General features: G+C 41.5%; 1 protein-coding gene across 5 annotated transcripts in view; it reads right to left on the bottom strand.

Annotated features, from left to right (window-relative positions):
• Nucleotides 1-27,823, bottom strand: part of Trpc4 (transient receptor potential cation channel subfamily C member 4) — a 164,288-nt gene that overhangs the window by 25,792 nt on the left and 110,673 nt on the right. For 4 of the 5 annotated variants that reach the window (XM_029537834.1, XM_029537836.1, XM_029537838.1 and 1 more), the window contains 3 exons: nt 26,246-26,582; nt 13,362-13,501; nt 922-1,235 (listed from right to left, as the gene is read on the bottom strand). In XM_029537834.1, the coding sequence (XP_029393694.1) occupies nt 922-1,235; nt 13,362-13,501; nt 26,246-26,582 (791 nt within the window). Of the gene's footprint in view, nt 1-921; nt 1,236-13,361; nt 13,502-26,245; nt 26,583-27,823 lie in introns of those variants that run through there. The other variant, XM_029537839.1, reaches the window with a different exon arrangement.

Below are 27,823 nucleotides of genomic sequence, written 5' to 3'. Positions count from 1 at the left end.
GCAGGATTAAACCAACTAGAGCCTTTTAGCTACGGGTGATTTAGATTATGTGAAATGCCTGCTTTCCTTTAAGTTAGAAAATTACTCTTTTGCAGTGTGTAATTCTATGAGGACCCACAAGGAAGGTTATTAAGGTGACAAGACCAGGATGTGTCCAACCGTGATAGCTGTGTGCAGAGAAGCAGCCCAGCTTCTTAACCAACTAGCCTTCAATTTCTCACAGTAGGAAGGAAATGGACCCAGGCAGAAAGCTTCTGAGGTGTTGGCACAGACAGTAGTCTCTCATGAGCACAGGCTGCCATCAATCCTGCTTATGAAAGTTCCCAGAAGTTGACAGTGGCCGCTGAGAACTGCTCATCCTCATGCAAGCTCTAGGCAATAATAATGGATAGATTTGAGTATTCATTTTGGAAATTTTTTTACATGCTCATGTTTTTTCATACTGCACTAAAAATCAAAAGAAGCATATGAGGGGCCATGTGGAAATACAGAAAAGCATTTGGATTTTCAACAAGATTGAGTGCACATGCATACTTACAAGATGTCAATAATACATAGGTTTCCTTTTTGAATTCCACATTTTCCCTATGTATGAATTCACACACACACACACACACACACACACACACACACACACACACACACACACACATATATATATATATCCCTTCCTTTTCATGAGGTCATTCAAAGGAAAAGACCATTTACTAAAACTAGAAATAAGTGTACCCAGTATTTTTTCTTCTTAATGCCAGAAGTCTATGTTTCTATTCAGAGCCGTGTTAATTCCATTTCCTGCATTATTCATAGCTTTAATTCTCCATTTCCTTTGCAATCCTTGTGGTGAATTTTTCACATTTGTGACATCACGCACTCTCACGTCTGCCCCACGTTACCAGGAGCAGCGCCTCTCCGACTTACGTGGAAAATGCGTTGTTCTGTTTCTCGCACCGGATGCCTTTGCAGCTTAACCCCTTTGTTTCTTCATAGTAGAAGTAGAGTTGATTTAGGCCATTTGCAAAAGCTAGCAGCACGAGGCAGTAGATGAATAAGAACTTCAGGATGTCCAGAAGCATCCTCCCCAGAGAAATCTGCAGGGGCCCCAGGTGAGAATTGGCAGTGAACAGAGAGATCAGCCGGAGGGAGCTGAAGATGTTTGCAATAGCAAATAATGCCTCGGCCACCAGGGTGGGGTGCCACATGTCCCATGATTCCCGTGGGTTCAGAGCACTGTACTGAAGAGACAGAAATGAAGACAAAGTAAGCACCCATGATGACAGAATCAAATTCAGCACTGCCGAGCTCTCTAGGGTCCACCTCAGCCACTCTCTGGAAGGTGTAAGCTTTAAGATGGCAGCAGCTAGAATAAGCCATACAAAGACAGAAAGAAACCCATTAATTTATAACTCATGAGCTTTTATCCATGTGGCTGCACAAGCCCGTCCTTCTTTATTTGGTTTATGTCAGTGTGTTAAAACTTTGACATGAGAATCAATTAGTTCTTGTCTGCTGCCTCAGAGTCTCTGTCTTTGTAGAAGGAACACACCTTCACTTATTCAACTGATTGGGTTCAACTTTTAGACTCCTGCTTAACAGACTCATAGACCAGGACACAGACAGATAAATCTAACTAACAGAAACCTTTAAAGGGATTAACATGAAGGACTGCAGGAATAGAGAGCAAGAGGCAAGAATGAATTTGGTCTCTTTGCTGTCAAAGTGTTCAGAGTCTAGAGGAGAAGCTATGCCTCATTAGCAGTTTTGCACCAGTTGGTGGGGACCTGATGCAGAAGCCATCATCATACTATAACAGAGTCTATTTCTACCCAGGAATTGACATACACAGAACCATCCTTAATGATCTTGTCTGTGACTGAAAGAATTACAATGGATAATCTTCAAAAGCATGAACAAGGCTCTACCTTTGCCCTAATATAAGAATCCACACTGGACTCAGAGTCCAGTATGTCTGTTAGCTTTTATGGAATGACACTGTGCAGACATCATCAAAGTTACACAGCTACACACAGTCAGGTCTTTTTGAGCCATATTACTGGGTTTAATGGTGTTGTAATGGCAAACCACCATTAAAAGTTACAAGGGCTCCTGGGAAACTAACAGATATCTCTCAGGAGCCATCTACTTTGATTCTCTGGATAATAAACCCAGGGACCTTGTTCTCCAGAGAATATTTATTTTCTTAAGAAACTTGAAGTCTTTCTCTCCCCAGGGGGAAGTCAGGCAGATAGCTCAGCTGCATCCTGTAAATTCTGAGAATCATAACTTCCGATTTCCTTTCCTGTGGTATAATACCCTTGTGCACTGGGCACATCTGGCTCTCATCACATCCCCCACTAGGGAATTGGGACATGGGGACTGATGCTAAGATCACAATGTAAATCAATAACTTGTCTGTTTGATGTTCCAGACACCTTGCTTCCTGTCAGAGAACAAACAAAGACATAAACTGTAAGCAATTAGCGCTTGAACGCATTCTTTTAAGTTTCGCTTTAAAATCTCTCCTGCTATACATGTACACATTTTCTTAGGCTTCCAAATAGGCGTGGCAGTGCACACCTGCAATCCACGCCCGAGACTCAGGGAATGGGTTGCAAGTTGGAAGGAGGGCAGCGTAAGCTCTTTGGTGAGGCCACGGTTAGCCTGAGCTGCACAGTGAGCCTGTCTCGAAGCAGAAAGCAAACAGAAAAGGTAAATAAATAAGCAATTGTATCAAAGCAATTTAAAAAGCTTTGCAAACCACAGTGTTCTTTAAACCTAGAGAGAATAAAGTATTTGGCCAGTGGGCATATTTTCTTTTCTTTTTTTAAAAGTTTATTTATTATTATTTTCTTTATTTACATTTCAAATGCTATCCCGAAAGTTCCCTATACCCCACCCCGCCCCTGCTCCCCTACCCACCCACTACTTGGCCCTGGCCTTCCCCTGTGCTGGGTCATATAAAGTTTACAAGCCCAAGGGGACTCTCTTCCCAATGATGGCTGATTAGGCCATCTTCTGCTACATATGCAGCTAGAGACATGAGCTCAGGGGGTACTGGTTAGTTCATATTGTTGTTGCACCTACAGGGTTGCAGCCCCCTACAACTCCTTGGGTACTTTCTCTAGCTCCTCCATTGGGGCCCCTGTGTTCCATCCAATAGCTGGCTGTGAGCATCCACTTCGGTGTTTGCCAGGCACTGGTATAGCCTCACAAGAGGCCGCAATATCAGGGTCCCTTCAGCAGAATCTTGCTGGCATGTGCATTAGTATCTGGGTTTGGTGGCTGATGATGGGATGGATTCCCGGATGGGGTAGTCTCTGGATAGTCCATCCTTTCATCTTAGCTCTAAATTTTGTCTCTGTACCTGTATCCTTTCATGAGTATTTTGTTCCTTATTCTAAGGAGGAATGAAGTATCCACACGGTGGTCATTCTTCTTGGTTTTCCTGTGTTTTGCAAAATGTATCTTGGGTATTCTAAGTTTCTGGGCTAATATCCACTTATCAGTGAGTGCATATCTAGTGACTTCTGTTGTGATTGGGTTACCTTAGGTATTAACTCGTTAATTTGAAATTTTAATTTTGGTTCCAGTTCTTCCTTCTTGCCCACCACTACCATCCCCTTGAGCCTCAGCCTCCTGGTGGTGTGGATCCAGGATCCCCCTAGTTCTTCCTTGGCACCCACCTCAGTCACTCCTCCAAGCCCACCTCCATTGTTTTGTAACTCCCCAACAACCTACAGGAACCCTACAGCCACCACCTTTTGCTAGGACCCAGGAAGGCCATTGGTGTTCCTCTTTTCCTCACCCACTCTGTTCTTTCTAAGGATCTCTTACTCCAGCCTCCTCCCAACCACCTTCCTCCTTTCAGATGGGTTGTCATTCATAGCCAGCCCCAGAGTCTCTACTCTGCCTCTGTCTCCCTTTGTGGAGGAAGATCTGTGGTGGTTTGAATGAAAATGGCCTTCACAGGCTCATAAATTTTAATGTTTGGTCACCAGGGAATGACAGTATTTAAAAGGATTGGGATGTGTGGCCTTGTAGGAGGAAGTGTGTCACTTGGGGTGGACTCTGGGGTTTCAGAAGCCAAAGTGATGCCCAGAGTCTCTCTCTCAGCCAGCCAAGCAGATTAGAATGTAGCTCTTAGCTCCTTCTCCAGCACCACGTCTGCCTGTGTGCTACCATGCTTCTCACCATGATGATAAAGGACTAAATCTCTAACACTCCAAGCAATGCCTCAATGAATTCTTTTCCTTTGTATGAGTTTCTGGTATCATGCTATCTCCTTACAGCAGTATAATACTGACGAAGACAAGATCAAAGTCACTTAAGAGACCTCTAGAGTCAGCCCCTTCCCCAACTCTAGTCTACCATACACCCTACCCATTGTTTATATTGTACCCACCAGTACTGTTTGGAATCTGAAACCAGACTTCTAACCAGAATTTCAGATCTTGGAGCAATCAGAGTCTGTGCCCCAAGACCCAGAGTGGTCCTAACACTAAAAAATAAGTCATCCTTCTTCTGGTCCACAACCTGTCAGGGTTGGGTAATAGAAACCAGAGAATTGTACATGTACCCAGCAAAGGTGAGACCAGATATCTACACTGAGAACACTACAAGCATCATAACTGCAGATGACTAGATCCCAGCTCAAAACACAAGCGCCAACACTCAGGGCAGTAGGCTTGTACCCGCAGTCACATGCTCCAAGAACTCACTTTAGCTCAATCTCAAGACAAGAACTCCAAAATTGCAAGTATGAATATGTTGTTCAAGGATCTGAAAGAGGATATGAATAGATGACTCCATGATGACTGCAAATGCAAACAGATGAATATAATCAAGACAATTCAAGATAGGAGAAGAATTTAACAAAGAAATAGAATCACTAAAGAAAAGACGCCTATAGCCAAGGCTCTGGAAACATCTTAGAAGACAGAGTGTAAAGACTGTAAGTGTTAGAAGGCCAGGATGCCTGCCGTGAGACAGCGTCTTCTGTACACAACAGAGAAGCTGCACCCATGGTATCTCATCCACATGGTCACCTAAACAAGATCTGGACAACAAAAACACTGGCTGACCTACCAATGTGGATGATGAAAATCTCTCAAGGTCCCACCCCTAGAAGAGCTCCAGGCCACCAATGGCTGCTGAGAAAGGGAGAATCCGTCTTCTCTAGGGAGCAGTCCTGATAGGTTATCCGATCCCAAGTGGTAAGCCCTATGTCCACGTACATATGAGCACCAGGAAATGGACTCTGCAGGGTGTTTATGTGAGTGTGTGAGTGTGTATTGTGTGTTGTGTGTGCATGTATGTGAGACAAAAATCACTAAGGAAGAGGTTATGATTTTTGAGAGTATGGGGATACAGAAGTTAAAATAAAGACAAGGAGGGTAGAAATAATATACAGTGCTAATGTATGAAGTAAACTTACAAATAAAAATTTAAAAATAAATAAAACTAGTTATGTTGTGTCTTTTAAACTTAACCCCTGGAGGAGCCTCTGTCTCACCTGCCCTTTAATAATAAGCTTGCTTTCCCAGCCTCTTCTCATTGGCCAGTTCTCCCTAGATACTTCCCCCATTCTCACCTCCCAGGGCTAACCCCAACTCAGACTTCATGTCTAGCTCAGACTTCCTACGCTCTTGTCCCATTTCACACTCTGCTGACAGGATGATTCTTTCCATTTCTAGACCTCAAATGTCTAGACAGAAACCCAACTCTACCATCATTCGATCCCTCAGGTTATACCTCCGGATTTGAGAGGATGGTGTACCCAGTGTATCCAATATAATCAACTCCTCATATCTCTCAATCTAATAACAATTTCCCCTTCCTTCCAGAACCACAATGACATAATGACTGTCCTAACTGCTTTTCCTTGTATCCTATCTCATTTACTCATTGCTACATTATCCTTTAAAGGAAAAATTGGCCATGCCAGGTATTAATGTTCTCCATGACTCCATTTTCTGGAGATGACATTTTGAGTCCTTAACAGCTGACAGATGAAGCCTGTACTTTGCATCCATTTGTCCGTAGCCTGGTACTCAATGCCCTGGACAAACATACAGTACTTGTGATTCTCCTAGATTTTCAGTTTTGCTACATTCACACCAAAATGCCATTCCATAAATGCTTAACCTTTTCCTGAGAATTAATATGAATTCTGGTAAACCTGACTTTTCATATGTTACTTAGCTATAAAGCCTATGATCGCTACCAAAAAATGCTGAAGCTCTGTCTTTAAAGTGCTTATTAATGATGAAAGGATAAACCACCAAGCCACAGAGTTAGGCAGTTATGAGACAGACATAAATCAAACAAGGTCCGTTGTCACCTTAAAAGGGGATAAGTGGACACCAGGATCCCAAAGGCCCAAGATGGTAGCCCAGTGTTGTAGAATAAACACCTCCCACCTGTCTAAGACAATCACGCACATTTCCCCACCCCATCAAGTAGCTGTGTTTCACTCTACTCCTACTGTGGTATAATTTTCCCTACAGCCTTCCTTGCTGATGAGTGTAATTTTTCTAAGAGAACCCCTCTTTTTGTAGATATGAAGTCAGCCATGGGGCCATGTGGCTCCTAGTGTCTCCTGAAGAAGCACCTCCCTCTGAATTTCTTCACAACTGAAGCTCGGATATAACACGAGAAGAGTCAGATATGTTTAAGGACATGGGAGATGCAGAATGTTAATCAGCTGTAGGAATGTGGGCTTCTGGATACAGCTGAGGGTTTGAGATCAGCAAGAAGAGCCCACATACATCAGACCCAAGTCATGAAGTCTTAGCAGGCTGTTAAGAGCTGATGATGGATTGGATCATAATATTGGGTTATAAGTTCTTAGACTATAGAAACATATGCTAGTTCATCTTCATGCCCTTTACAAGTTCATGCATATTCATAAAAGCCAAACTGTCAATCAACACGAGTAAACCGTTTAGGTGGATGTAATACGAAAATGGCTGTTGATTCAGAATGTCCTCCTAAGGCTCATTTGATAGACTATGACTCCAGCTTGGTGTTAATTGGAGATGACAAACCTTTCAGAGGTGGTTGTGTCATTTAGGGAGATGCCCTTGAGGAGAATGAGGGGACCCTGGTCCCTTCCTTGTTCCTTCCTTTCCACTTATAGGTGGCTTGCTTGTTCCATACTGCATTTCCCAACAGATTGCAGAAGTGCCAAGTGACCCTCAAACTGTGAGCCAAAGACCATTTCTTTTTATAAATTGATTGCCTCAGGTATTTGATATAGTAATAAAATCGGACTAGCACATTTGTCATAGGAAATTACAGGAGAAAAAAAAAACATGTATTTATTTTAATGAGTATTTTACAAGATTGTCTTAGTCAGGGTTTCTATTCCTGCACAAACATCATGACCAAGAAGTAAGTTGGGGAGCGTTGGGGTCTCCCACCTCCACTAATCACTCTCCCTCAAAACACCAGCCCCCCACGGGCGCATAGGCATACCAGAGAATTGCTACCAAGAGGACCTCCCCAGGTCTCCCAGAATGCAGTGTCCTTGGACCGCCTACATCAACAGGCACTCATCCCCGCCTCGATCCTCGGACCCGCCTATGATCGGACCGCCACCGCCAACTTCAAAAGACTCAAGGGCGGGCTGGGAATTTTTCATGTTACTTAAGCAGAGTCCGATTATTAAACTTCGAGCCTTGACCAGTGTGAAATTGCCTAGGCTCAATTTCCTTTTGCAGCCTATTCCCTTTTAGGATATTCCCACCCTTCAGGACGAACCCAGACCGGAGTGTTTCCGAGAACGGGAACACTCAAGAGAGGAAAGGGTTTATTCAGCTTACACTTTCATACTGCTGTTCATCACCAAAGGAAGTCAGGACTGGAATTCAAGCAGGTCAGGAAGCAGGAGCTGATGCAGAGGCCATGGACGGATGTGGATGTTCCTTACTGGCTTGCTTCCCCGGGCTTGCTCAGCCTGCTCTCTTATAGAACCCAAGACTACCAGCCCAGAGATGGCACCACCCACAAGGGGCCCTTCCCCCTTGATCACTAATGGAGAAAATGCCCCACAGCTGGATCTCATGGAGGCACTTCCCCAACTGAAGCTCCTTTCTTTGTCATAACTCCAGCTTGTGTCAAGTTGACACACAAAACCAGCCAGTACAAAGATGAAAAAAATTTTCTCTTTGTAAACATATGGAAATAAAATAGAAAAAAAAAAAAAAAGACAAGAGAAAGACATAAGGATTTCTTTCCTAACAGATAATTCTAGAACAAACAAGTAGGCTTCAGCTACCCGCAGAGCCCTGCTGTGAAACTGAAAGATGTCACAGAGTACTGTTTGAGGGGCTGACAACCTTCATAATGCAGAAGCAGCAGTCTTTGTCCCCCATTAACTGATAGGGAATGAAGTCATACAGCCAAAGCTGTTTATTAAAATGATGTAAAAACTCTACCATGGCTGTACAAACAATTGTTCATATTCATAATTATTTTGAGTATTGGAAAATATTTAAGTTATACAGTCAAGAAGTTACGAGAGATTTAATCATACCTATCCAATGACTGACGCTAAACGTGAGAGAAAAGTGTTGCATATGGAAATGGAGTAGGAACAAGCCAGTCTCAGTGAAGTGGAGATAAGATTTATAATTGTGTCCTGGAGATCAACAAGCTCCTGTGTTTTAAAAACCAGCCATCCTATGAGGTATGAAAAGAATCGGAGCATGAAGCACCATCAAACGCATCAGCAGAGAGGAAAGTGAGGTGTGCTTTGTAAAGCTGTTACTTTGTGTACACACGGTGGTTAGTTTATGTCAACTCAACACAGTGAAAGTCATCAGGGGATAGGCAAATATCAGTTGAAGGGTTTCCTTCATTACATTGGCCCCGAGCCCTGTCTGTGGGGCATATTTTTCCTTAATGACTGATATGGGGTGGTGCAATCCACTGTGGGTGCTGCCACCTCTGTGCTGGTGGTCCTAGGTTGTGTAAGAAAACAGCTTGAACAAGCTTTAGGGAGCAAGCCAGTAAGCAGCACTCCCGAACGGTTTCTGTGTCTGTTCCTGCCTCCAGGTATCTGCCTGAACTTTCTTCCATGATGGGCTACGAGCCACAAGAGGAAATAAAGCCGAGCCTCTTGGAGTTGCGCTTGTTTTTGTTTTGTGTTTGTGACAGTGACAGGAGCCAAACTAGAATATTAAACAAAGTCAAAGCAATACTTAGTGTTTCTATTAGCTCCTCACATCTTTAAAACATTCTAATAACTTTGATGATTATTACGGTTTTTTTGAAAATGGATTTGAGATATTAATTAGCTTGCTTCAAACAGTACAAGTAGAAAGTGGCATAATAGACTAGCTATAGTCACACTATGTACAATCTTGGTTTCAAGGGCTGTGCTGTCATCTGGATCTTCAATGTTCCTCAAATGACCAACAGCTTGTGGTAACACTGGAGGGTTACAAAGTCTGTGTGAGATGAGGTTTATAAAGGTTTATACTGGGAGCATGTCCTCAAAGGGGATTAGTGTCCTCTCCTCCCTTCCTTTCTATCTCTGTCCCTCCCTCCCCACCTCTCTTCCCATCCCCTTCCCTCAACTCAGCCATGGAAATGCATATAATGAATGCTTGGTTCTTACATATAAAGAAGACCTGCATCAGAAGGGGCATCATAATGATGTGAGTGAGAATTGCCTCTCTTACTTGAAATGTGTCTTATGGTAATTGTATTTACAACATCTCTTGTTGATTCAGTTTTCAAAGTGTCTTCCTTCAACTACAAAACTTAGCAACAAAAACCAAGTAACTCAAAAGTGGGTAGATGATTTGAGTAGACATTTCTCAGAAGATGAAACCCAAATGGCTGATGAGCACCTGAAATAAAGTCCAGCATCACGGGCTATCATGAAAATGTAAATCAAAGCCAAGATGCCATTCCTTCAAATCAGAATAGTTATTATTAAATAGGCCAAAACATAACAATCTGTGATAGATACATAGACGAAAGGAGACTCTTAAAACTGCTGGACTCTTAAAACTGGGAGTGTAAACCAGTACTTCCATTAGGTAGAACAATATCTAGGGATCCTCCCCAAACCAAAAACAGAGTACCATAAAGATTCAGATCATTTTCTAGAATAAGAAATGGTGTCAAAATATCAGACCAATATATTTGTTAAGCTGATTCTTGATAAATCTTCATTACACCCATAGATTAATGTGTACCTCAGCTCTCATGAGAGGAGTCCTCTTTTGTAGTAGATAGAAATTAACACAGAGGCTCAGAAGGTATAGAGAGTGACTGGAATTCTTGGCCCTAGATGGGAACTCCTATATCACACTCCTCCTCCCCAAGGATCAAGAATCATTTTGCAACCCAGAATGTTTGTGAGAGCAAGGGCTGGTGGGTGATATGATGAAACAGTGTCTTTCACACACACAGCAGGTCATTTGTACTTATGAACTCACAGTGTGACAACATGCAGAAAGCAAGCTCAAGCCAGACAAATCCCACCATGGAGAGGGGAGGTGGGCATAAAGTTCCATACCTAACTGAGGAACTACTGGCTATCAATAGCTGCTGGGAGAGGGAGAGCTAGTTGTCTTTAAAGTTGTAGTCGCTGACTGGTCAGTGATGTTAAAGTGGAAGGGCATTCACCCAAGAGTGTATGAGCAGCACATACTAGGAGAGAGGACACAAAGTTGTGTTGGGAGGGAAGTAGGGTAGATCTGGGAAGCACTAGGGGAAGTTATGAATAGGATCAAAATACATTGTACAAAATTCTCAAATAACTAATGAAAATGAGAAATAATATCAAAGAGATACCTGGTCTCCTATGGCAGCACTGTCTACAGCAGGCAATGGCAGAGCTAATTAACTGACTGATAAAATGCAGCACATGCAAAAGAGGATATTAATCACTAAATAAAATCATCTCTTTAAAGAAACATGATGGCACCAGATATTTCTGCTAAGTAAAATAAGCCAGACAGAGAGGTCTATAACACCCTATTCTCTTTTATATGTAGAGGCTAAGCATCAGTCTTGAAGGTCAGCCCAGGGGACCAGTGGTCATCAAAGGTGGGCAATTGATATATGTAACAATAGTAATTGAAGAAGGGATCATGAGATTGCAGAGCAGGGAGGCACAGGAAGTAATGGAAGAGAGAGAGAGAAGGGGTAGATATGATGTGAATACAATAAGCATGCATGAAATTCTCCAAAAAGAAACCCTTACACTTAAAACTGAGAAAAGAGTGGAGGGAGGGAGACACCAACCCACTCACAAAACCTTCAACCCAAAACTGGTCCTGCTTACAAGGCACAAAGAGATAAAGATGGAGCAGAAACTGAGGGACCAGCCAACCAATGACTGGCCCAACTTAAGACCCATTCCATGTGAGAGAGCCCACCCCCAACACTATTAATGGTACTCATCTATACTTCAGAGAGAAGCCGAGCAAAACTGTCTCCTGAGAGGCTCCTACTAACAGCAGATGGAAACAGATGCAGAGACTCACAGCCAAATTATCAGGCGGAATTCAGAGAGTCTTGTGGAAGAGTTGAGGGACAGGATCGAGCGAGTGAGGAGGGTCAAGGACACCACAGGAAGATCTTCAGAGTCAACTAAGCTGGGCCCATGGGGGCTCACAGAGCCTGAAACACCAACCAGAGAGCTTGCAGGAGCTGGACCTAGGCCACCAACACATTTGTAGCAGACATGCAGCCTGGTCTTCATGTGAGTACCTCAATAATTGGAGCGGGGGCTGTCTCTGACTCTGTTGCCTGCCATTGGATCCTCTTCTCCTAGCTGGTTAGGCCTTAGTGGGAGAGGATTCACTTAGTCCTTGATGTTCTAGGGCAGGGTGGTACCCCAAGGGTGCTTCCCCTTCACTGAGAATAATTGGGGAGAGGGATTTGAGGATAGGATTGGGAGTAGAGGAGGGAAGCTGCAACCTGAATGCAGAGTGAATAAATAAGTAAATTATTGAAGACAAAGAAGAGGAGAAGGAGGAGAAGGAGGAAGAGGAGGAGAGCAATAGAGAGAAGAGGAGCTTGGGGAGGTTAATAATGGGTTCTAAACTACAAATTGTTGATCCTGTATTGAAGGCTCAACTCTTAGAATTACTATAATGCTAAATAAATGCACACATCATACACACATTATATATATATATATATATATATATATATATATATATATATATGCCTGAAGAGAAGTATTTGTCTGCTCTAAATAGAAGGAAATGATAAAGCTGTAAATAGTAATTACCCTGACCTAATCAGTATATATTCTAGACATATGTTAAAGTAACAAAATATAATACTGCATTCCATACATATGTATAAGTGTGAAGTTAATAAAGATTTTTTTTTACAATCCCAGACAATAATAGAAAGATGCCAGACTTGTTTTTCATGAGAATGATAGAAATTGTGTTTCTTCAGTATTGTGTTGAATATTGGCAACATTTTAATTGAACAATAGCTAGAAACTATAATGTCCCCAAATTTGGGCAGCTTTGTTCCTACGACACATGAATATTCAGGGAGAATAAGAACATTGTTTAGAGCTACACTGAGGGCATAGGAAATCTCACTTATGCTTTTTATTTTATTTTTTTGTTTTAGATGGTAAATTGCATGTATTATTCATGTGGCATCCAATCAGAATCTATTCTTTATTCTTCCTAAATCAATTTACTAATTATTTTGTAACAAATTGTGTTTTAAAGGAGATGAAAAGGAAGAGACAAAATAAAAGTAGGCAAAGGGAAAATATCATACTTTAGTTTGAAACAAGTCGCTCAAAAGTATGAAAATCTCAGCTCTCCTTGCAGAACCAAATGCTTTATGTAAATTGTGTAGCTGTGCTGAGGCCTGGTGCTCCCCCTGCGGGGTGTGTGAGATTTCAGACAGACAGTATCATGATGAACAGAGACAAAGAAATTCTATTCTGTTCTCATCACACCAAACTGTTAGGTCAAGTTGAAATAATCATATCAATGCTTTTGAAGGTTAATATTTTGATTTGCCCATGAAAATGTGTCAGTTTGTTACATCTTGCAAAAGTAGGTTTGGGTTGTTTAAAATTAAGTGGTGTTTGAAGAATTTCTGTAGAATTAGGTATTATTAGAGTTAATAATTTTGAGGCAGTCATGTTAATTAGCAGACAGACGATATGGTGGCAGCTTTGATGTGCTTATTACAGCAATTCTAGGGCATCCATTGTTTCTGTATTTCAGCCCTATAAATAAAATAAGAAGCTGATAAATACCACACACAAAGATCTATTAATAAAAATTAATAGCAACTGAAGATGTGCCCTTAAGAATTAGATATATGTATGCATCATCAACTAGGTAAAGAACAATTACCTTTACAAACGCGACAATCTTCAAGGAGATTGTTGCCAGATACAAGGAGTTCATCACAAAGTCCATTAGATTCCACCAGTCGTGGATGTAATCCTGGAGTCCACCATCCCACATCTGTTTAATCTCTCCCCATATAAAACCTGCAATTATAGAGAAATTCACCATAAGTGAGACTTTCAATCTAGTGACTTTCACTAACAAAGGCTATGTGCAACAAAGTAATCACAGTTAGAGAAGCCGTGGACTGTATGTGTTAGACACAGTAACTCTTTTATACGTAAGAATACTGAGCCTCAAACATCTCTTAAGACAGAGGACAGTAAGCTAATTCTGGAAGATTTTGTTAGCTCATTATCTATCTATCTATCTATCTATCTATCTATCTATCTATCTATCTATCTATCTATCTATCTATCTATCTATTCATTTGATACATTAATTTAAAAGTTATAATGTTTGGGGCTGAGGAGGTCAATCAGCAAGAGAATCCACCTGGTGACTAAAACAGTCTTCCTAGGCCCATTCCCCTGGTTTTGTTTTTGTTTTTCTATTTGAGATTCTAATTCTACTTACATAGTTTATTCTTTCCTTTTCTCTACCCAAACCTTTTCATATATCCTTATTTGCTCTTTCAAATTCACAATCTCTGTATTCGTTAGTTATTGTTATATAAATATACATATAGGTGTACAATGTTACTTGTATCTGTGTTTTCAGGACCATCGGTGGACCATCGGTGGCTCTTCCCTCCAGAAGATTACTTCTCCCATTCCCAGCAGTCCTTAATTGCTTGTAGTTGTGCAGGGCCCCATGGGCTTTCCCCATCTACTTTAGCATATCTATCGGTGTCATGCTTGTTTAGCTCATTTGCCCTTATACCCACACATCAGTTGAGTCTTCACCCACCATCCAGGAAACTTCTCTTTGAAACACATGGAGCCCATGAAAGAAAGACATAACCAATCAAAATTCAGGGTTGTGAATCCCAGTCCCAATGGAAACAGTAACAAAACACCCCAGCACCAAGAACACCCCAGCACCAAGGCTCAGGGAATATTGTAGAAGAGGGGGCAGAAAGCTTCTAAGATCCAAAGGATCAAGAGTTTGCTGTGAGCCTATGTCTCCTGGTAATGTCAAAGCTACACCCATAAAATCTCAAAAATTCTTTCTCTAGTTGCAGGGGACGCACCATCTACTTCTGGACTCGGAAGGAACTTCCAGGACATCACATATTTACACATGTGCACACAAAAATACACATCCAAATAAGAGCAAATAATAGTAAAGTCTTTAAAAAGTTTAAGTTTTTAATTTCTCTGTAACGACGTATTCTTCATGGAGAATGTCATAGAATGTTCTTACAAGCATGTTGTGGACTATATTTTTCTCCTAAGTCAAATGACTTAAAAATGGGTGGAAAAATAGTTTATCCGAAATAAAAATAAAGTGAACATTTTCCTCTAGTCAAGTGATCCAAGAATCTAGCTTTGATTCTTTATGCCGCCGTTGGTGCTTTGAGAGGTCGACCATCAATCTGTGAGAATGGATGCTTACAGCATCCCTGCCAGTTTCTTGAGTACCACATACAGGACAATAACCTCAGTCCCACACTCAGGATCAATAGAAATTCTACTTTTCTATAACCAGATTTTTAAGTATAGAATTTATTATTGCTTTATGTCCATTGGTGTTTTACCTGCATGTATGTCTCTGTATAAGGGTGTCAGAAGCCCTATAGCTGAAGTTACAGACAGGTGGGGTTGCCATGTGGGTCTCAGGAATTGAACCCCGGTCCTGTGGAAAAGCAGTCAGTGCTCTTAACTGCTGAGCCATCTTCCTAGCCCTTTCTCTTTCCTTTTCTAATAGAAAATATTACATTGTATAATTCTCAGGAATATTTATAAAGTATTTATATAGATCACTATTTTATTCCCATAATCTTATTAAAATAATGAACAACTATTTTTAGAGCCCAATGAGAGCTTTCAAGTGATCTAGCACTATGAAATATTAAAGAGATAAGTTCATTTATTACAACTGCATTCATCAAAATAAATGGGACTCATGTATAATAATGGTAGCCTGAAATGCCACATGTAAAATACCACATTTGATAGCAGCTAAGAATACAGGAAGTTGAAAAGATTATAATGGCTTTTTACTAAATGCAAGAAAAAGTCAGATTAACTATAAATATCATAACTTGTCACATCCTCGTAAGAAATGTAAGAAATGAAGAGCTGTCAGATTCATAGAGAAGCTTGCCACTCTTCCAGTCTCCTGAAGGAACAAGAACACAGGGCCAGGGACATGGCTTAGTGGGTAAAGGTGTGTGCCTTTCGAGGTAGATAGTGAGTTTAATTCCTGTAATCTATGTAAACGCTGTGATGTGATAGGACATGTCTGTGATCCCAGGGACCCCATGGCAAGATGAGAGTCAGAGATCGATTACTGAGAAGCTCACGGGCCAGTTCATCTGAAGTGTGAAGCCCCTTAGCAATAAACAAGAGACCCTGCCTCAAAAAATAAGGTAGAAGACAGGAACTGAGACCCTCTGCATTCTACTCCGTGCCTCCCACTCTGACTCAAAAGGGAGATTAGACTGGGGACCTGGAACTGCAGTGGTTCTTTGTGTGGGTAAGGCCCAGACCTGGTCGGTCCAGGCATCTCTCATATAAGGAGCAAACTGTTTATGTAACCCAAGGAAGAGGTAAGACATTGTCCTGGGTGTCAAGCTATAAGATCACCCAGTGTCATGGACTATGGCTGGGAGGGGATCAGGGAACTGTCCCTGCAAAGTCTGACAGCCATAGCGTGAAGGGCAGCACCAGAGACCTCAAACTGTGGAACTCACAGCGAGGTCCCACTGTGACTCTGGATTGGAACAACAATGCTCTCCTGCTTCCAGTGTTAGCGCTAACGTCCTAACTAGATTACCCTCTGAGAGTTTCTACATAAAGCGATCCCCTGAGCTTTCATGTAGGGGTGGGATCATAGCTGACATTTTGAAGAAAGGATAGACACAGAACTGGGTAAGATATGATTCATACACTGAATTTCAGAACTTGTAGGAAACCTAGAATTTATTTCAGATAATGAAGGAAGCCCATTGGAACACGTGACAACACTCTCCTTTTGCACACTAAAGGTATTTTTTTCATGATACAATGGCAGGTTCTTGAAGTCCAGCCTATGGCCAGTTTTACACTGGAAAAACACAGCACAAAGAATCAGTGTGCCCTACAGCTGGGTTACTAGTTAATGGGGACATGAGGGTTGGATTTGAGTCTCCAAATGCAATGGCCAGGACAGCAATTTCCTACAGGGCAGATCCTCTAGTGCCCACTATTTATTTTGTTGTATGTAAAATTGTGCCAATCCCCAGAGCTCAGAAGATATACATTTGAAACCATTGATTGACTGTGTGTTTTTCCATTAGCTTTCAGTAGAGTACAGAGAGATGAGAACTGTTATGTCAATCAGATGGGTGTGGTACCAGGCAACACTGGGATTCTATGACTTTCAATTAAAAGATTCTACCACAACTGCCATAGATTTACAAGCATTGTTTCTTACCACTGATACTCCTGCAATGTTTGGTTGTTAAAATAGCTGACATTACATTAAAATCTGTCATCTACAAATAGACCGAGACTTGATCTGCTTCAGAAAGGGTAAACCAGATCTTTGAGAGGCTAAGAATGAAAAGATAGCTTCTGTCCAAATGTGAAGAATTCTCTGGAAGTTGTGTTGCTCTAAAACTGATGAAAACAGACATTCTACTCTTTGAGTCTAGCATGCCTCTCAGTGGCAAAGTATGGAAACCCAGTCCATGTATTTCTCTAGAGAGGAGCACTAGTTCAGCTTCTCTTCATGCATTTGCGATTCCGTCATTTGAGTTTGTATGTATTATCAAATGTGAGAGATCTTAAAGGACCTGCACAGCAATCAGAACATTGATGTCTGATTGGGCAGAGAAGGCCCCTTGACAAGCAGTGAGAGAAGCAGTTATAAACCACCATCTGGGTTCCCAGAACTGAACCTGGATCCTCTGCAAGGCCCTCCAGTGTTCCTCACCTCTGAGCATCTCTTCAACCCTGGAATGCTTTTTACTTTTCAAACCCCAGGTTGGAGTACCACCTCATAAATGTCCTCCTCGTCACACACCTGCTTGATGGCTGTTGACTTTTAGTCTGCTGTAATCACGTTAGTGAAATGCCAAGTTTTATCTCTTCTGGCAACAGCCACCGCATTCTTGAACAAGCAAGCCATTAAAAAACCGAGAGGGTGCTAGTACAAACTGAGACACATCCAGAGAGTTAACTGTTCACAGAAACGGGGGTGGGGGTGGGGGGACTGGGAGAGAACAAAGCTTCAGGGAACTTCTGTCACAATGTGTTTGTCCTGTTCCCACAATGGAACATTTCAACATTGTGTTCTCTCTCTGTGTCTGTCTCTGTGTATTTATATACAGATGACACAATTTCTCAGGCCTGTGGTAGAAACCTTGTTACAGGCCTTAAAGTCAAGAGTCTGCCCTTGGGATGGAAAGAGCCCAAGGGGAATGGGTCCCGGAAGTCACTTTCAGACGTGCTCTGGGGGCCCGGATGTTTGTTCTTTTTGTTTGTTTGTTTGTTTTGTTTGTTTGTTTGTTTTTTAACCTCTCCCAGCTGTTCACTCAGAATGCTTGAGCATTTTGAACATGGTTGTGAGACTGTAAGGCAGAAGACCATCTCTGATTGCACAATCATCTGTCAGTCCAGATTTCAGGCTTTGGGGTATATACTGTGTCACTAGGAGGGGTCCCAGGCCTTGCCCTCTCTTGCTGTGGCTATTACACAGATAGTAATCAGCAGCCCTAAACAAAGAGCAGGGCACCATTTCACCAGACGAATCCCCAGGGGCTTGTTCAAGGCCCAGAGCTGTGGAGGCTGACCTACCTCTATAGCCCCTTCATTGAAGAAAGAGTTAACACTGTAGCCGCACCATGAGACATCAAATCAGCAAAGATAAAAAGAACACAAAGAATTCCTCATGGCTGGAAGTTCCCTTTGCTTTTCGAATCGGGGGAATTGAAACACGTCTCTGGGCTCAGAAGCCCGTCTCTGTCAAAACTCATTGTATTACTAGAAGTTACTTTACTTAATGGAGAGTGTCGTGATGCCAGACCCCCAAGAGACACTAAGTGAAGGGCAGCTCCTAGAGTGCCGGGATACATTTCAAACCTCAGTGGAGTGGAAGGTGGAAGCCTGCAAAACTCCCTTTCTGAAGGCAGTTTGCAGTAAGCTATCGATGACCTCCTGTTGGCAGGTTGCGGACCCATCTGAGGATACTTTTGGCTATCCCACACCTGCCCCTCCCTTGCCACACCCCACAAAGAGAAACACTGGAAGAGGAGAAGATAAGAAAGCCACGTTGTTCTGACTGTACAGTTTTTGCTCCTTTATGGAGGAGTTAAATATCAGAGAGGAATGAGAGTGACTACCCCTCAATGCTTCCTTAATTCAAATGAGGGGATGCCAAGGAAAGCCCTGAAGCCTGAGGATTATACAGCAAGGAGAAACTAGTACTCCACACTCCCCGCGGAGCCATCTTCTCAACAGTTAGCTGGTGTACTTCTCCCTTGGTCTGGTTCAACGTGGAACAGGGAAAACCAGGCAGTTTGTCACTGGGGCAGCTGGTGGCAGCCTGGACGCTTACTATTCTATGTGTCTGGGTTTGCAGTACTCTTGTTAAGTCCACCCATGGTGCAGGAAAAGCTGTGCGTGACTCTTCTTGCCAAACTCAAGAGAGACTTGTAAGGACCATAGAAAACCACACAGATGAGCTAACTGCAGGGTACACAGTGGTTGAGGGACTGTAAGGTGTCAGACAGAGCTGAAGCTGATCCTGAGAACCTTCCAGTGTTTGGGCACAATAGTGCAGCCCGTCCCTGGAATGTCACCATATTCATTCCTGACACAGATACTTAGTGATTCCCCAGAAAGCAGGACATCTAGGAAGAGCTATGGCCTGGGTGCTGGTTGGTTAATGGAGACCCAACTTCTGCTGTCAACTGTCTTCCCTAAGGCACCAGGAATGGAGAAAAGCAGAGATCTGTGTACCCTGGGGCTGGAGTCAACGCATGAGACAAATGTAGATGAACATATCCAGGTCTTTCAGGACATGGGCCAGTCTTTCATTAAGAAGAGAAAAATCTTTAAAGTGCTTATAACTTTAAAAATTTTTAAATAGACCCAGTCCTTTGCTGATTGGATAGAAGGCCCACTCTACAGGAGGAAACACAAACCTGTACTATAAACCCGGCGTGGGAGTTCACAGGCCCCGAGGGTGGATCTGCTACTATTTTGAGGATCTAATACTATTGTTATTCTGATAAATGGACACAATATCAAACTGACCTCCAAATCCATATCTCTACCTGCACTCTGGTGATGCTCTCAGACCTTACCAGACAAGCCCCGTTGTATAGTGGTTTACACAGAAACTCACAAATTGCTCAAAGTGCACAGAATACCAGTGGAGTTGTTAGCCATAATTAAGGACATCTTCACCATTCCTCTTCCTAAGGCTCAGGGACCACAATAGAAAGGGGGAGTAAAGACCATCCTAACAAGAGAAAACAGTGTCTTCTGGACATGACAGGACTTGAGTGCTCAGAAATTCATGGCAGCTGTGGTTGTCTGCACAAGACTTGCACATAACCAGTCCTGCCAGCATTCTAGCATAAGGAGGATAGAGCAAGAGCCCCATTCCTGAACTAGGGAGCTAGGAATACTTGATGGCTCTGGGAGGGGGAAAAAAATCGATTTTTATGAAGGATGTGGCTCCTGGTAGGTTGACTCACGTCCCAGTGGGCAGACCCATGCCAGGAGGAGTACATGGTCTGCCCAAATGGGACTAGATGGCTTGTTAAAATAAGAAGATACGAAGTTCTGAGTTTGGGAGGTGGGGATGGACCTGGGGGGAGTTAGGGATGAAGCTGGGAGGGGTTGTGCAAGGCGTAGAGGAGAATCTGAAGAAAACACACTGTTCGCAATTCTCACATACTTAGGAAAATGTTAACAAGAAAACAAGCTGGTCCTACATCTTAATAACTCAACGTTTCAGGAAGCCTAGATCTAAGAGTGATCTCATTCACAAATAGAGACAGGCTCTCTAGTTTAGGTGGGCTGAGTAGAATGTCTGGAAAAAAGGAAGCCGACTTTGCATCTAGATTCTGGGGAGTAGTGTTTCATAACTGTCATGTGAGAACGGAGTCTGGGATGAGATCTTTTTTTTTTCCATAATTGTTTCCCTTTCTTGAATGTGTTTAAGTACCTCTGCAATTTCTGAATCAACTAAGCAAGAGGACAACTTAAAATCTCAATTTACTGAAAATACTTCACTGTGCTTCTGACTGGAGTCAGCAGGTCGTCAAGAGCAGCTGATGTAATGCAGGTGAGGGTAATTACTCTGCATCTGAAGGCATTTGAAAAACCCTCGAGTTGCTGTGAATTGTCCACTATTTTAGCATTAGAGATAAAAATTTAGGAAAACAAAGTTAAGGAAGCCCATAGCTTCAGTTTGGTAAGAAGTAGTGCCCTGCCAGGTAAGATTATACAACTTGGTTCTGATAGTTCTTACCTAAATATAATTATTTAATAATTAATTGGAAAGTTTGAGTGATGTCGTAGCACTTTTCACAGGATCTTCTTTCATTTCAACACTACCATGAACATTACAGCAGAATATTTAAATGGATGGGAAAACAACAAAGGTTTCTTCGTTCCAGCAGCCTTGTCAAGGACTAGTAGAAGCTGCATAGTGTACACTTTTCAAATGTGTGTATTTTCACTGTGAAGATTACCACATTCCACTTAAGATGAATTCTCTTTAAAAAACAATTGACCGAAACACCCTTCACATGTGCATATCTTTCAACAGAAGTTTAAATATTAAGAATGTTCTTACAATCGAGGGAACTTAACTTTATGCCCCAGAAACTGATTCTTTGAAACTAGAGAGCAAGCGTCTACATTTACAGGTACTTCCTGTCCCTCCCTCCCTCCCTCCCTCCCTCTCTCTGTCCCTCCTCTCCTTACCCCCATTTTCTTTCTCCCTTTCATCTCTCTTCCTTCTCCATCCTCCCCTCCCTTCCTTCTCTCCTTCCATCTTTCCTCCCTCCCTCCTTTCCTTCCTTTAAGACATTGCTTAATTTCTTCTAAGCCAGTGGGAGCGATGAGGGAGAGGACAGCAGCAGAGCTGTGGGGTGGTACAGAGGATTTAGTGTGTAAAATGTGATGCTTGTTATTCATGACTAGTGTGTGCATCCTGGAGTGTGTTACACCTCTAATAAACTGTATGCACTGCTCAGTCACATCGTACCTGTGGAAAGGTGCAAGGAAGTGGGGAGTGGTGCACATGTGTGCAGAGTTGGTGTTCTAGAAAATTCCTGCTTCCTGAAATCCTATCTCTCTCATTCCTGACCCAGTGTCTCACAGAGAAACAAGTTTCTTTCTTTGGAGGCTCTGGGATTTGTTGTATTAACAAGCACCCGCTGGCCCTTTGATTCTGGACAAGGAATCCAACTTTGGAAGCCTGTCTCCTCTCTGGAAAAGAAGCCATTCCCATGGTTTAATGTAGCCAGATGGAGCAGAGTGGCTGTGACATCCGCAGCAGAATGTGCACTGGAATTTTCAGCCTCTTTAGCATCAATGTGATTGTGCAACTACATTTATTATAATAATTTCTAACTAAGGAAAAGCAATTTAAGCGCCATCCAACCCTTTAACCTTTTTTATATTTTGGTGTCGAGTTTGCTTTCCAATACGTGTCCCCTTCCCATCTACATGAGGTACCAATATTCTCAGAAGGTCTGTAGGATTCAGTCTTCGGGTGTCAAATTTGACATGTGCTGTCAGAACCTGACAGGGGTCATTTGTCCCCAGTAAAGAATTCAGTTATTGCAAATCAGCAAATGAACAGACAACAATTTAAATATTTCTAAATATTGTGTATCCTGATAGTTTACTGGGTATAACTGTATACAAATAGCTTTTAAATAGTCCTATCAGTACATAGAGATAAACAGGAAAATAAGAAAAATGTGTCATTCTGTAATGGTTGTCTAGTTTTTGTTTGTCTGTCTGTTTGCTTGCTTGCTTGCTTGATATTACAATAGTTCTTTAAAATACCAAGTGGCTGTTCTGCCACTGTGTTTGGCTCTTTACACGACTGCAGCTCATCTGTTGAGCACTGTGACGTGGGGGAGGAGTGGAAGAAAGCTATATGCTAGTTTCTTATCACTGCAACACCATTTAGAGCTGATTAAGAGGTTAGGTGCTTTAGAAGTAAGGCCAAAATTATGAGTCATTGAAGACATATGATCTAAGTGATGATTTGTAAAAGGGATCATTGATGTATGACTCAGGGGTAGAACACATGTTTAGCACGCAGGAGTCTCTGGGTTTACTCTGTAGCACCAAAAAATAAATGGGGGACACACACACACACACATATATATATATATATATATATATATATATATATATCACAAGAATAAAAATTACACACACACACACACACACAAGATGATTATTGGCTCCTATGAGTGTCAAGATGAAAATAAGATCAACATTATGAAATCCATGTCACCTGTTTGGCAGACTTAGCCGAACATTTTCAGACTTCTTAACTTCAATGTTTTAAGTTATATAATATACAGTAAATGAGGGAAATGAGAAGCCAATGTTGCTAAAGAAAAATTGCTAAAGCAGCCTGCGATCCAGGCAAGTTGGGTAATGTGGATATTATGGGCACGTCTTGCTTTGTGGCTAGCAATTCTCCAGGCGCTATTTTTAACCAAGCTGAGATTCTGTTCTCTGCTCCATCATCTCCTCATTTCACCCTTCTCGCTGTGCTCGCGGAGCACAGATTTGCATGCTGTCTGACTGGGGCATATTCTTAGGCATGACTTAACGCCAATCACTTCAGCAGCCATTTTACATTCTCGCGGGAGCAAGGCAGTATTTAATATATGACAACCTTTACTGAAGTGCTACTTTTATGAAAAAAATATGCCATCAATTTTGCGAGGTTTTGCTAAGTTGATTATATAAGTGTATAAACGCATATGTCTATGTACTTATGTGTGTGTGTGTGCATGTGTGTGTTTACTTTCGTGCTATACAAAAAACTATGGAACATTTTTTACCTATTATAATTGAGTTATAATGGATCCTGAGGAAAAACTCAAACTGGTTTTTGGGAAGGTCTGAAACTAGTATCCTAATGAATCCTTTCTTTAATTTTATTTTATGTGCATTAAGTGTTTGCCTGCATATGTTTAATTGCACTATACACAACATGTGTGTGCATACCCACACACATGTATGTATGTATGTATGTATCCTGCAGTGTCCAGAAGAGCCTACCCCCTTTTAGATCTGGAGTTACCGATGGTTGTGAGCTGAGCAGCTAGGTTGGTGCTGGGAACAGAACCACGGTCCTCTGCAGGCGTAGCCAGTGCTCTCTCAATCATGGAGTCATCTCTCCAGCCCCAAGTCATTCTACTTTATTGTTAAACATCTAGACCCATACAGGAAATGAAACTAAAGATGTCTTACTTCATCAGCTATCAGTCTTGGGCAAAAAATATGAATGTTTCACTGACTGATGCAGCCACCAAATCAGATCACACCCCTTTAATCTAGATCACACGTTCATAGAAAGCTCTCAGCCCTCTGGTCCTAATGCCATCTTCTGCTCCCTTTTGAGAACAGCAATTCCTTCTCCCTAATGAGGGCAGCTCAGTAGACTCAATGGGGCATCAAGGTGTCATCCAGTGAAAAGCCTTTCCCTTTATCGATGAAGGTACCAAAAACCCTGAGGGTTTGTGACTGCTTATATTTTAAGTCCATAGTAAAGTATATCCATAGCATCTCAATAAGGTCTCACAGCCCTTACAATTCTGGGTCCCCTAAAGCACTGCACACTCAGCCTTAGCACGGAGGCTCACAAGATTCACCAATAGAACTCTCTTGAGAGATCTACCTGATACATGAACACATATCACATGCCCTGTTGATAATCGTTCATATACTTTTTTTAATCTTTTAAAATACATCTTTTCACTCTAAAAGCTTTCAGATCAGTTTTCCCCCTCTAGTCATATTATCCTGAAAATGTTTACCTCTAGCAAATATTTCAGCTTTTTGGAATTATAATACATTTAAGACTACACACAAATTACTTAGTGTCTCTGACATCATTTCTTTCATCCACTTGTCAAGGAATATTCTGCTACAAATTTAATACATAGCAGGTAGTCAAAGGTGGTCTTAACTTCAAAGTTAGATGTTTTTTATTTTTTATAATATTTACCATTTTCTGCAATTCTGATCATTAATTCACTACCTACTCCCTCCAGTGAAATTTTAAGTCCATCAGCCCAAATGCCTTTTGCTTGCTATGTAATGGTCCCAGTCTTTGACTCTTTGGAGGTATTCAGTATACTTGTTGATGACATGAAGACGAGCAATACTATTTATGCTCACAACATGCTGCACCTGGAAGGTTTTCCTAAAAAAGTTGTACATTGCATTTGGGATGTCAGGAATTTCAGACATCTAGTGTGAGTTGTCAGTGCATAACATACGGCCGCTTAAATGCTTTACTCCAGAAAGTTTCTGAAAAAAATTAACATAAAATATGTCCCTTATGTGAGAAACTTTGACTGGCAGTGATAATTTCATCTTGCTATCAACTTCCTTGCTGTAACGTTTTTAGTTTTTTGGTTTTTTTTTTTTTTTTTTTTTTTTTTGAGGAATTACAGATCTAAACTTCCCTTTTACTTTATATATGCATGTACTTCAGGTTAGTCAGGACTGACTCTAAAGCTCACTTAAGATGGTATTTATAAAACATAGTAAGTAACATGTACAACACCAACTTCACATCACTATACTGTTCTTTGCTACCACTTATACTAAGGTCGAGGACTGAAGGCGGGTCACCTTTCTCCCAGCTAATCCTCATGCTAGACTCCTCTCGGTTTTGAAGTTAACCCAAGCAGATCTCCTGAGATTAGGAATCATGAAATGAGTCATGTTCTCTAACGAACTGGATCTGAGCCCAAGGCGAATTCAAGTGAAACTGATAAAATATGCTTACTCAGCAAACCACAGTAGAATACAGTAAAGGATAATTAAAATGTGAATTCTAAAGATGTCTACAGTAACAGAAAGGAAGCAAAATTAACAGTTGTTAGTAAATAAGGTTTTCCACTCTGATTGTAGCAGTTCTAAAATAATTATCTATCTCTGGTAAGTGGAGGTTAAATCTTTTTCTATTGTTTAATTTCCTATTTCTCTAACTACAGAATTTTCTGAGAAAAACAATAGATGAAATACTCATATACATACATAGAATCAGGAGTTCTTGAGATGCTCATACTTAGATGTGGAAGGCATATAAGAAACTAAGGGGTGCAGGTCTGCTTCGGTCAGTGGCAGACCACCTGCTTGCCCCTGTAAAGGCCTTGGGATCAGATGCTATAGCACAGGAGAAAAATAAGAGATTATATGTGGCCAATGGGACACATCCAAAAGATTCAAAAGACAAGCAAGGCACAAACCCTGAGTCACTTATGGGACAAGGAGTCTTCAACTCCTTGCAATCTGTAACCTAAGACTACCTTTCCCCGCATTGCATTTGGGAACAAGCACAACACAATTGGTAAAACATTTGTTTGATTTGAAAGGTAGGGTCTTAGAGCTTCCATGGGCAGAACCTGTGTGTAATCTCTCCCTCTGCCCCAAACATTAGTGAAGATCCTTTCTAAGCAACAAAATTCCACGGCAGAGACACGTTCGTTATTATATTTTCTAGAGTAACACATTTACCCAGGACCCACGGTAATATCATCCACTCCACGATGGTTGGTGGTGGACCTTGCCTGTTCAAGTCTGACCTGTCGATGTGCTGAGAGGCTAGCAGCAGCAGAAACAAAAAGGTCAGATAGGAGGCCGTGTGGCAGATAAACTTGATAAATGGCTTTCTGATGAACAGTCCAAGTGGGCTTTTGGGAGCTATCAGGTAGCACACGGAGAAAACGGGGAACAGTAGTCCTATTATGAAACATGTCACCATCTTCACCGCCCAGTGTCTTCTCCTCCAGCCTGGGAACTCATCGTACCAGCGGGAAGCGAGCAGCTGCTGGCAGTTGGGCTGAGCAACAAACTAGGAGGAAAGAAGAAGGAAAATTAGGTTCCAACTATATGTAATGACCTCAGTTCGTCAGGAAGAACTCAGAAGCATCTTTATCCCTTACCGCATAGCTTTAGGAAAAGATAATGACATGCTTGAATTTTTTTTCCAATTTCATATTAAAATCAAATTTAAACAAACCATGTATTCTTTGGTAAAGCGGTATTAGAATTTAAAGACACAAGCTGTGGTTCACCTGGTCTTACAGTAAAAATAAAACACATGAAGCCATTCTAACAAAGACCATATAATGGGCACTTATTGCACTCACGTGTGCTTAGGCTTAAATAAAGTCAAAGTGGAGACCCTGCACTGGCAATGGAGGCAGAGGGAAGGAATAAGAATACACAATGTGTCCTAGTTTTGTTCTCTGTTGTTGTGATCAAACACTGACCGCAAAAGCAATGTGGGGAGGAAATGATTTATTTAGCTTGCAGGTGACCGTCCATTATGCCAGAAACCAAGGCAGGAACCTGGGGGGTGGTAATTCAAGCAGAGACTGTGGAGTAATGCTATTTATTGACTTCTCATCTATCTTTCTTACAAAGCCCAAGGCCTCCAGCCCAGAGTTCATGCTCAGAGCAGGCTGGGCTAAATTAGCAATTTAGAAAATGCCCCACAGACATTCCCACAAACCAACATAATGGAGGCCCCACTCAGTCTGACATTCCCTCTTCCTGGGTGTGTCTATGTCCCTGCCAAGTTGACAAAAAACTATTCAACACACAGAGGATACACTCCCTAAAAAATGGCCAAATGTTTAAGAAACGTATTCACACAGGATAAGAAGTGAAAATGTTTACATCACATTTTAGTTTTTCACTTAACATTTTCCATCATATGTTTACATGCATGGATTTCACTCTCATCAAAGCAAATATATATATTCAATTGCATCTGATTAATAGAAAAGTAAGAATATAGTATTATAAACAAGCTAATGATTACTGTCATAGCTGAGTTTATTAGAAACATTACTGAGTATATTATCATATATACTAATCAATTATTATATACAAGCAATTTCACAAACATTTTACCCCAATAACATGCCTAAAGTGTAATATATATACTGCTTTATCCTCTTAAATGAGGAGGAGAGAAGAGTTATAAGAAATGGCTATAATTATCCAACATTTCAGATCAAGATGGAGTGTTGAAATGTGCTGTCCAAATTTCCTACACATGAGTTTTTTTTTCCCCGAGACTGACAC

This window comes from Mus pahari, chromosome 4 (assembly GCF_900095145.1).
Source record: "Mus pahari chromosome 4, PAHARI_EIJ_v1.1, whole genome shotgun sequence".
In the NCBI taxonomy this organism is placed as follows: Eukaryota; Metazoa; Chordata; class Mammalia; order Rodentia; family Muridae; genus Mus; species Mus pahari.
This window is presented reverse-complemented; position numbering and strand designations above follow the sequence as displayed.